The following is a 12500-nucleotide window of genomic DNA, read 5'->3' as shown; positions in this document are numbered from 1 at the left end:
AAGGGTCATGCCATGACAGGTCAAAGGGTCAAGACGTGATAGACCAAAGGGTCAAGACGTGATATATAATGTTGCACGCAACCAGTCAGACGATCTCCAGGACTCCCCCCCCCCCTCTCCCCCCGACCCGAGCACATCCAGGATACAGCGAGGACCACCCTCGGACCGTCAGCTAGGACTGCTTGTGTGTTTGGGCCCCGCTATTGTGTGGGTTCGCTGCCTTTGGTCTTCGGGCCATGTTACATGGACTTCAGCTCTCATTGCAACTCCCCTGTTTCGACGGGAGAAACGCTCTCTCTCGCTCTCTCTCTCTGTCTCTCTCCAAGTTTAGAATTGAGGATGCCAGGGATGTTCACGGGCATCGCATCAGAATGACTCCCCTCCTCTACTGTGAGGTTGGTATGTATTTGGGGCAAGGGTACTACTAACACACACACACACACACACACACACACACACACACACACACACACACAAGAACGCACACACACAGACACAAACACACACGCGCGCGCACACACACACACAAGAATGCACAGCCACCGCACACATACACACACGCGCGCACTCTCGAGCGCGCGCACTCACACATACACCCCCACGTTGACGCACGCAGACACGCACATGCACACATACACATAAAACAACACACACACTAACACACACACACACACACACACACATGCACACACGCATGCATGTACGCACGCACGCACGCACGCACACACACACACAGTGGATGCAGACTCACCAAGAACGGAGCGAGGTACCAGCAGACTCCCATGGTGATGTTCAGGTATGCAATCTTCATCAGCAGTCTGGTTTCCTTCTCTCGTATGTCACAGATCTTCTTCTCGAAAGACGGTTCCCACGCGTACAGTTTCAATACCTGAAGCAAACGGGGAGGGGGTGGGGGGGGGGGGGTGCCGGGTAATTTGTGTGTGTGTGTGTGTGTGTGTGTGTGTCGGGGCTCGTGTACGTTTATGTGTATTTGTTTGTGCTTTCATATCTGTGAAACTGCATATGTCTGCTGCACATATCTGTTATGCATGCGTGTGTGTGTGTGTGTGTGTGTGTGTGTGTGTGTGTGTGTGTGTGTGTGTGTGTGTGTGTGTGCATGTTTTACATTTATTTGCTTATTTATCGCAAAATAACAACAACAACAACAAGGAGGAGGAGGGGTTAATGAAGAATAATAAAAAAAAAAAGAAAAAAAAAAGATCGTAGCACGTTTTGCATAAAACGTAACATGTTCAAGGCCAGGTTTCATGAAACGACTTTGGCGTAGCTTCACTCTCAACTCAACGTTGAGAACTGTCCTATGTCTGAGGAATTTGCGTGGACTTTACAAACGCAATACCCCCACGGGAACTGTTCAGGAAGGTAGAGAAACGGAGGGAACGACATGAATGGACAGGAACATTTGTATTTGTATTTGTATTTCTTTTTATCAAAACAGATTTCTCTGTGTGAAATTCGGGCTGCTCTCCCCCCAGGGAGAGCGTGTCGCTATACTACAGCGCCACCCATTTTTTTGGTATTGTTTTTTCCTGCGTGCAGTTTTATTTGTTTTGTTTTTTTTTTTTCCTATCGAAGTGGATTTTTCTACAGAATTTTGCCAGGAACAACCCTTTTGTTGCCGTGGGTTCTTTTACGTGCGCTAAGTGCATGCTGCATACGGGACCTGGGTTTATCGTCTCATCCGAATGACTAGCGTCCAGACCACCACTCAAGGTCTAGTGGGGAGCAGGGGGCGGGGGGCCGGGGGGGGGGGGGTAGAAAATATCGGCGGCTGAGCCGTGATTCGAACCAGCGCACTCAGATTCGCTCGCTTCCTAGGCGGACGCGTTACCTCTAGGCCATCACTCCACTGCAGAGCCCCATACTTTGACACACAACGGACAGACCTCAGGAAATCAGGTGAACAGGTGGTTTTTCATTTTTCTGTTTCAGTTTCAGTTTCACTTTCTCAAGGAGGCGTCACTGCGTTCGGACAAATCCATACACGCTACACCACATCTGTTGAGCAGATGCCTGACCAGCAGCATAACCCAACGCGCTTAGTCAGGCCTTGAGTGCATGCTTACATATTTGTGTACCTATGAAAGTGGATTTCATTTTACGTAATTTCGCCAGAGGACAACACTCTCGTTGCCATGGGTTCTTTTTCAGTGCGCCAAGTGCGTGCTGCACACGGGACCTCGGTTTATCGTCTCATCCGAAAGACTAGACGCTCAGTTTGATTTTCCAGTCAAACTTAGGAGAAAGGGCGAGAGCGGGATTCGAACCCACACCCTCACGGACTCTCTGTATTGGCAGCTGAGCGTCTTAACCATTCTGCCACCTTCCTCCTTCATTTGTCTGTGAGACTCTTCAATGACTCGTCACAGAGTCAAGAGAGAAGGAGCAGTAGAACCGAGAGAATCATGTGTAAAACGGGGAGACAACTGACCCAAATCACACACCTTCATCCCACTCAGCACCTCATTGGTCAACCGCAGGCGATCGTCCTTGACCTTAAGGTTCTCGCGGTTGTAAACCTGCTGGCGATTGGCCGTGTAGGAGTTCAAGGGGACCAACAGGATCAGGGTTATCACGCCGGCGAACACGGAGGGTCCAATGTAGAAGTAGAGTACCGCCACCACCATCACCACCTGGACAGAAAAGCTTACGATGTGATGATGATGATGGTCACACACACACACACACACACACACACACACACACACACACACACACCTCTCTCTCTCTCTCTCTATATATATATATATATATATATATATATCGAGAGAGAGAGATACACAAACACACACACTTTCTCCTTCCCCCACTCTCTCTCTATTTTTCTCTGTGTGTCACAGTGTGCGTGTGTGTACAAAAACACAACCACACGCACATTATCCCCCCCCCCCTCTCTCTCTCTCCGTGACTATCACACACACACACACACACACACACACACGCACGCACGCACGCACACACACACACACACACAAACGCACACACACACTCTCTCTCTCTCTCTCACTTTTATCTCTCTGTCTCTCTGTGTCTGCCTGTCTGTGTCACACACACACACACACACGCACACACACACACACACACACACACACACACACACCACCACCACCACCACCACTACCACCACACCACCACCACACACCACCCCACCACCACCACCACACCACACCTGTATAGGGGTGGTCCAGGCATAGAAGAAGAAATTCATGACGTCCTGAATCCTCTGACAGTCCACGGACATGAGGTTGACGATCTCTCCACCGGTCGCCACCCGCCTCGCTTTGCTGTTCATGGTCAAGGACTGTAACCCACAGTACCCATATATTGTTCATATTATTTTAATCTCATTTTCATCTTCTTCTTCTTCACACACACACACACACACACACACACACACACACACACACAACGCGCGCGCGCACACCTTCTCCACATGCACCAATCATCCCCTTCCACCCCCCACCCCCACCCCCACTCCCATCCCCCAACCAAATCACTCCATTACTCCCACCACCCAATCCAAATCCCCTTCTGTTCCACACCCCCCCCCCTCCACACACACACACACACACACACCTCTCTCTCTCTCTCTCACACACACACCTCTCCACACGCACTCCCCCCCCCCTCAGGCCCCTCCACCCCCACCCATCCCCTTCTTTTCCATCCACACCGACACCCCACCCCACCCACCCACCCCACCCTCAACACACACACACACACACACACATACACACACACACACACACTAACCTCTCCACACGCATCTGCACGCTCATCCACCCTCCACTCAAATCACTCCATCCATATCCACCCCCCCACCCCACCCCCAACCCCGCCCCACACACACCCAGCCTCATCCCCTTCACTTCCACCCATCCTGATCCTCCCCTCACACCCCCCCCCCCCCGACCTTCCACCTCCCCCTCTCCCCCCCCCACACACACACACCAACACACCCATCGTCCCACACCTTTTTTTTTTTTTTATAGATTGCGGCGATGAACATGGTTTTGAGAACACCCTCACGACCCACCCCCCACCACACACACACACACACACACACACACACACACACACACACACACACACAAGTGGAGTGATGGCCTAGAGGTAACGCGTCCGCCTTGGAAGCGAGAGAATCTGAGTGCTCTGGTTCGAATCACGGTTCAGCCGCCGATATTTTCTCCCCCTCCACTAGACCTTGAGTGGTGGTCTGGACGCTAGTCATTCGGATGAGACGATAAACCGAGGTCCCGTGTGCAGCATGCATTTAGCGCACGTAAAAGAACCCACGGCAACAAAAGGGTTGTTCCTGGCAAAATTCTATAGAAAAATCCACTTCGATAGGAAAAACAAATAAAACTGCACGCAGGAAAAAAAAAAAAAAAAAAATGGGTGGCGCTGTAGTGTAGCGACGCGCTCTCCCTGGGGAGAGCAGCCCGAATTTCACACAGAGAAATCTGATGTGATAAAAGTTTCAGTTTCAGTTTCAGTAGCTCAAGGAGGCGTCACTGCGTTCGGACATATCCATATACGCTACACCACATCTGCCAAGCAGATGCCTGACCAGCAGCGTAACCCAACGCGCTTAGTCAGGCCTTGAGGAAAAAAAAAAGAAAAAGAAAAAAAGGTGAATAAATAATAGATAAGCTTACACAAATAAATAAATAGATAAATAAATAAATAATAACTATAATGTTAAAAAAAAATAATTAAAAAAAAAACAAAAACAAATACACACACCACGCCCACCTTTTTATAGATGGCGGCGATGAGCATGGTCTTGAGCTGCATGCCGGCCACCTGGGAGGACCAGAAGCTGAAGTTGAAGAGCACGGACTTGGCGACCTGCGCCAGGAACATCAGCACGGCCACGCTGTATCCCTGCCAGGACGTCAGGGAGTTGTCCGTTGCTGCATAGTCTATCAGCAGTCTGCACAACAGGTTGTGTGTGTGTGTGTGTGGGTGGGGGGTGTGGGGGTGGGGGTGAGTGTGTGTGGGGGGGGGGAAGGAGTGTGTGTGTGTGTGTGTGTGTGGATGTGTGTGTGTGTGTGTGTGTGTGTGGGTGGGTGGGTGGGGGTGAGGATGGGGTGGGAAGGATTAGCAGACATACACAGGCGCGTGCGTGTGCACGCACATACATACATATTCGCACGCGCACAGACAAACACACACACACATACATACTCACACACATACTCACACAGATAGATAGATAGATCGATTGGTAGACACACACACACACACATCCAAAAAAGATATACGCACACACACACACACACACACACACACACACCTGCACGTACGCGCGCACACACACACACACACTCACACATACGCACGCACACACACACACACACACACACACACACACACACACACACACACACACACACACCAACGCTAACGACGATGACACCACCACAGCCACCACCCAAAAACAGCACAGCACAACAAAGATCAGCACGACACAGCACAACACAGCACAGCAAGACACAGCACAGCACAACACAACACAGCACAGCAAGACACAGCACAGCACAGCACGGCATGGCACCACATGGCATAGCCCAGCACGACACAGCACAACACAACACAGCACAGCAAGACACAGCACAGCACAGCAAGACACAGCACAGCACAGCACGGCATGGCACCACATGGCATAGCCCAGCACGACACAGCACAACACAACACAGCACAGCAAGACACATCACAGCACAGCACAGCAAGACACAGCACAGCACAGCAAGACACAGCACGGCACAGCACAGCAAGACACAGCACAGCACAGCAAGACACAGCACGACATGGCATAGCCCAGCACGACACAGCACAACACAACACAGCACAGCAAGACACAGCACAGCAAGACACAGCACAGCACAGCAAAACACAGCACAGCACAGCACAGCATAGAACCAGACAATGCCCAGGAGAACAGGGCAAAGGACGTAGAAGCAGCATGGCACAACACAGCACTGCACAGCACAGCACAGCACGACACGATAAAATACAGCACAGCACAGCACAGCACTACACTTACCCCAAGAAAACAGGGCGCAAGACGTCGAAGCGGTCCGAGGCCACCTTCTGCAGGAACCCCAGAGCTAGCCAGGGTCCCGTGCAACACAGCACAGCACAGAACGCAACATGACACAGCACAGTACAGCACGGCACGGCACAGCACAGCGCAGAGCACAGCACAATACGACAAAGCATAGCACAGCAAAGCACAGCACAGCACAGAGCCAAAAAAACTGATCCCAGGAGAACAAGGCTCAAGACGTGGAAACAGCACAGCACGTAACAAAGCAACACGGCACAGCACGACACAGCACAACATAGCACAGCACAGCACGACACAGTACAGCACAGCACGACACAGCACAGCACAGCACGACAGCACAGCACAGCACAGCAAGACACAGCACAGCACAACACAGCATGACAAACACAGCACGACACAGCACAGCACAGCACAGCACGACACAGCACAGCACGACACAGCACAGCACAGCAAGACACAGCACAGCATAGCACAGCATGACAAACACAGCACGACACAGCACTGTATAGCACATCACAACACAGCACAGCATAGCACAGCACAGCACAACACAGCATGACAAAACACAGCACGACACAGCACAGCCTAGCACAGCACAGCACGACAAAGCACAGCACGACACAGCACAGCACGACACAGCACAGCATAGCACAACACTCACCCTAGGAGAACAGGGCTAAGGACGTGGAAGCAGTCGGAGGCCACCTTCTGCAAGAACCCTAGGACCAGCCAGTCCCCCACACAACACAGCACAGCACAGCACAGCACAGCACGACACAGCACAGCACAGCACTTCAATACACATCACAGCACAGAACCAAAGAAAACCCACCCCAAGAAAAAACAGGGCTGAGGACGAAGAAGCAGTCCGAGGCCACCTTCTGCAAGAACCCCAGGACCAGCCAGTCCCCCACACAACACAGCACAGCACGACGCAGCACAGCACAGCACAGCACAGCACAGCACAGCACAGCACGACACAGCACAGCACAGCACAGCAAGACACAGCACAGCACAGAACCAAAGAAAACCCACCCCAAGAAAAAACAGGGCTGAGGACGAAGAAGCAGTCCGAGGCCACCTTCTGCAAGAACCCCAGAACCAGCCAGGGTCCCACACATCACAGCACAGCACAGCACAGCACGACACAGCACAGCACAGCACAGCACGACACAGCACAGCACAGCACAGCACAGCAAGACACAGCACAGCACAGCAAGACACAGCACAGCACAGAACCAAAGAAAAACCCACCCCAGGAGAACAGGGCTGAGGACGAAGAAGCAGTCCGAGGCCACCTTCTGCAAGAACCCCAGAACCAGCCAGGGGCCCACCAGTTTGGCCAGCACACGAAACAGGGAGGGGTGAGGCTTGTCTTTCCCCTTCTTTGTCTCTCTTTCCCCTGAGAGACAGACAAAGAAAAAAACCCAAAACGTTATTGTAGATAAATAGATAGATACATACTAAAAGCATGATACGAGAAAGATGGTGGTCGAGATAGAGAGAGAGAGCAACAGACAGACAAACAGAGAGGAGAAACAAACAAACAAACAAACAGAGACAGAGAAATAAAGAGGGATGAAGAGAGAGGGAAAGAGAAAGAAAGAGACGGGAACAAAGAGAGAGAGAGAGAGATTCGCAGAGAGACAGAAAGACAGGCAGGCAGACAGACTGACTGGCAGAGACAGAGACAGAGACAGACCGAAACAATCGGAGAAACGTTCAGAAAGAGAAGACAGAAACCCCAAAACCAGAAACACACCGAAACAGAGACAGACAGACAGACAGACAGAGAGAGAGAGACAGACACAGAGACAAAGACAGACACAGAGAGAGACAGACACAGAGATAGAGAGAGGGAGACACAGAGACAGACACAGACACAGAGAGACAGAGAGAGACAGACACAGAGACAGACAGACAGACAGACAGAGAGAGAGAGAGAGACACAGAGACAGACACAGACACAGAGAGACAGAGAGAGACAGACACAGAGACAGACAGACAGACAGACAGAGAGAGGGAGACACAGAGATAGAGAGAGGGAGACACAGAGACAGACACAGACAGAGAGAGAGAGAAAGAAAGAGACAGACACAGAGACAGAGACAGACAGACACAGAGACAGAGAGAGGGAGACACAGAGACAGACACAGACACAGAGAGACAGAGAGAGACAGACACAGAGACAGAGAGAGGGAGACACAGAGACAGACACAGACACAGAGAGACAGAGAGAGACAGACACAGAGACAGACAGACAGAGAGAGACAGAGAGAGGGAGACACAGAGACAGACACAGACACAGAGAGACACAGAGAGACAGACACAGAGACAGAGAGAGACAGACACAGAGACAGACAGACACAGAGACTGAGAGAGGGAGACACAGAGACAGACACAGAGAGACAGAGAGAGACAGGCACAGACAGAGAGAGACAGACACAGAGACAGAGCGACAGAGAGAGGGGGACACAGAGACAGACACAGACACAGAGAGACAGAAAGAGACAGTCACGGAGACAGAGACGGACAGACACAGAGACACAGAGAGAGACACCCAGAGACAGACACAGACACAGAGAGACAGAGAGAGACAGACACAGAGACAGAGAGAGACAGACACAGAGACAGAGAGAGGGAGACACAGAGACAGACACAGAGAGACAGACAGAGACAGACACAGAGACAGAGCGACAGAGAGAGGGAGACACAGAGACAGAGAGAGACACAGACACAAGACAAGACAAAATCTTTATTATCGAGGGTAATAGATAAGCAAGTAACATGCTTTTTTTTGTTTGTTTGTTTGTTTGTTTTTACATCCAGCCCTCGCCCTAAAGAGGGGATAAAACTAAAGAAGCGAAAATTAGCACACACAAAAAAGGGAAAAAAATCAAAACACAATCAAAACACACCATCATTTCACCATTCACAGCCATTCCACACAAACAAACAAAAAAAGAAGAAGAAAAGAAAAGAAAAAAAATCATGAAACACACACACACATGAACACACACACACACACACACACACACACACACACACACACACACACACACACACACACAAATGCACCCACTCAAGAGAGAGTGAGAGGGAACCCACAAATTGTCGAGACAGACAGACAGACAGAGAGAGAGAGACAGACACAGGGACAAACAACAGAGAGACAGAGACAGTCACAGAGAGACAGAGACAGACAGAAAGAAAAGACAAAAACACCAACTGCAGAACAACAACCGACACAGAAAGGCACAGAGACAGACAGAGACATAGAATCAGAGAGAGAGAGAGACACCGAGAGACAGAGACAGAGACAGGGCGCGTGTGTGAAAAGAGGCAGAAACAGAGGCAGAGACAGACACATGCACAGACACAGACAAAGAGACAAAGAGATACAGGCACAGAAAGAGACAGAGAGACAGAGAATTACACAGAGAGAAAACGGAAAAGAGAGGCAGAGAAACACACACACACACACACACACACACACACACACACACTGTGTTACTGTTAAATGTAACTGCTTGTTAGAAATGCATTTTGGGGGGTAGTTTTCTACGTTTCTGTTTGACTGTCAGCTGTTACGTACCTTCTTGACCAAGTATTTCAAAGAGAATAACTATTCTGCTGATGATTTTTGGAAAGTTATTTCTGACAAGGTTCTTATGGTCGAACTTTCACAGGCATGAGTTCATAGCCCTATTTCTACCTTCCTTTAATGTACTTCAGAACTGTGTTAATGGCTTCTGATTATTATTATCATTATTGAGTTGTTACTGTTAAATGTAATTGCTTGTTAGTTATGCATTTTTTTGGTAGTTTTCTACCCTTTCTGTTTTCCTCTCGCCCCCCCCATACCCCCCTTCCCCGCCCCAGCCCACCCACCCACCCTTTTTTTTTTATTCGTTTAATATCACTGATAGTGAAAAGACGCTAAACTAAAGAACACACACACACACACACACAAACACACACACACACACACACACACACACACACACACACACATACACACACACACACACAAACACACACACATACACACACACACACAAACACACACACACATACACACACAAACACACACACACATACACACACACAAACACACACAAACACACACACAAACACACACACACACACAAAGGGATGGGATGAAACGAAATCATACCACATCCCCCCCTCCCCACCCCCCCCCCCCCCCCAAACCCACCCCCAAACCCACACCCCGAAGACCCCAAATCTCACCAGACCCATAGCTGGTGTCACTGTCACTGGTCGACTGATGCTGCCTCTTCCTGTTGACGACCAGCGCGGTGGTCTCCGTCAGACCGTCGCTGTCCGGCTGCACGTACTGGCCGCTGGCCGCCCCTGAGGAGGACTTGAACGACTCGTCCGGACTGCCGTTCATGCTGATGTAGCCGTCCTTGTCCATCTTTTCCATTCTGGCATCATCATCATCATCCGTACACGACGCCGGTGTAATGATAATAAGAATAATAATAATAAAAACAAGAGAGGCAAGGCTTTCAAGACTCACTTGTGATAAATTAAGTCCCCTAGCATTAATTACAGAGTAATTTCCCTTTTTTTTTACTATCTGCACCAAAACGTTTGCAAAATAAATAAAACTTCCATGCTTAGCAAAAGAAGTTCCTGTTTGAACAAAAAATGATAATAATGACTGCTCTTGTTGTTGGGTCAGAATATCAGATCAAAGTGCCAAGTTTAGAGAATACAAAAAAATATAAATATGACAGTAAATGCAGTTTGCATATAATTAGGCTTCTTTTTTTGTGCCCATCCCAGAGGTGCAATATTGTTTTAAACAAGATGACTGGAAAGAACTGAATTTTTCCTATTTTTATGCCTAATTTGGTGTCAACTGACAAAGTATTTGTAGAGAAAATGTCAATGTTAAAGTTTACCACGGACACACAGACACACAGACGCGCGCGCGCACACACACACACACACACACGCACACAGACAACCGAACACCGGGTTAAAACATAGACTCACTTTGTTTACACAAGTGAGTCAATAATAATGGTATTTATATTGCGCTGAATCTTGTGCAGAGACAAATCAAAGCGCTTTCCCACCAGTCATTCACACGCATGCATAACTCTAAAACTGGAGAAACTGAAGACAAGGAAGAGGCAGGGAAGGGAGGCTATTTTGGGAAGAGGTGGGTTTTAAGGCCAGGCTTGAAAGAGCTGAGTGCAGAGACCTGACGAAACGAAAGAGGAAGTTCATTCCAGTTGCAAGGTCCAGAGACAGAGAAAGAACGGCGGTCAACAGTCGAGAGTTTGAATCTGGGTATGCGTAAACAGAGTGGATCAGAAGCTGATCGTAGTGAGCGAGATGGAGTGTAGAGGTGAAGGCAGCCACAGAGACAGGAAGGGGCTGATTTGTGAATACATTTATAACATAGAGTGCTGATCTTGTACTTTATTCCGTGTGAGACAGGGAGCCAGTGGAGATGTTGCAAAAGAGGAGAGATGTGCTCAGATCTTTTCTTTCTGAGGACGAGTCGGACAGCAGAGTTTTTGGTGTAAAAGGCCAAGACCTATCCCTGGCTGGTTCTTATACGTCTCCCTCTTTCTATTTCCAACTTGGCATAATTCATCAGAAGCAATCACTGTACAACAGAGCAACTGAACGTCTCTAGGAACGAACTTCATGTTCAAAGATAATATCAATTAAAACAGGTGTTCCATATCGAAAATGCTAATTGCAAATAAGACGATAGTTTTATCCAAGCAACAAGTTTATTGATTTCTTTCCAAAGCCCATTGGTGATAAATATTGTGTGAAATATATTCCTCGCAGTTCACATCCCCTTCATTCTAATGTTGTTAATCTTGGCACTCTTCAAATATCAATGTATATCAAAGAAAAAGAGAGGGGGTACGAAATGGCCCAGAGGATATAAACTGGCCTAGGCCAAACTATACCCGGGGTAAGATGTAGCCCAGGCCAGTTCTTACGGGGGTAAACTCTGGCCTAGGCTAGTTCTTACGGGGGTAAACTCTGGCCTAGGCTAGTTCTTACGGGGGTAAACTCTGGCCTGGGCCAGTTCTTACGGGGGTAAACTCTGGCCTAGGCTAGTTCTTACGGGGGTAAACTCTGGCCTAGGCTAGTTCTTACGGGGGTAAACTCTGACCTAGGCTAGAGACGAGATTTAAAACATGCGAGGGAATCAGAATGACGGAGGTTATCAGGGAGCTTGTTCCACGTCTTAGGTGCTATATAAGTATCCACATCTTCATCATCATCACACAAAGTGATGGTCGCGATTCACATACTTACTGTCTGTGGTGGAAGCGCTGTTTTTCCAGGAACCACTCGTGTTCAAACGGGGGCACGAGGACGCGACTGGTGTCACGTGGGTTGA

General features: G+C 49.1%; 1 protein-coding gene across 1 annotated transcript in view; it reads right to left on the bottom strand.

The window, feature by feature from the left end:
• LOC143291638 (multidrug resistance-associated protein 1-like) overlaps positions 1-12500 on the bottom strand; it is an 89986-nt gene that overhangs the window by 40800 nt on the left and 36686 nt on the right. The window contains exons 7-13 of the mRNA XM_076601610.1: positions 12416-12500; positions 10349-10545; positions 7349-7496; positions 4777-4957; positions 3191-3322; positions 2466-2654; positions 752-889 (exon numbers count right to left, since the gene is read on the bottom strand). The exon at positions 12416-12500 is cut by the window's right edge and continues 53 nt beyond it. Coding sequence (XP_076457725.1) covers positions 752-889; positions 2466-2654; positions 3191-3322; positions 4777-4957; positions 7349-7496; positions 10349-10545; positions 12416-12500 — 1070 coding nt within the window. The remainder of the gene's footprint in view (positions 1-751; positions 890-2465; positions 2655-3190; positions 3323-4776; positions 4958-7348; positions 7497-10348; positions 10546-12415) is intronic.

The sequence above is a fragment of the Babylonia areolata genome, chromosome 17 (genome assembly GCF_041734735.1).
Source record: "Babylonia areolata isolate BAREFJ2019XMU chromosome 17, ASM4173473v1, whole genome shotgun sequence".
Taxonomy (NCBI): Eukaryota; Metazoa; Mollusca; class Gastropoda; order Neogastropoda; family Buccinidae; genus Babylonia; species Babylonia areolata.
Note: the sequence above shows the minus strand (reverse complement) of the source record. Positions and strands in the feature narration are given on the sequence as shown.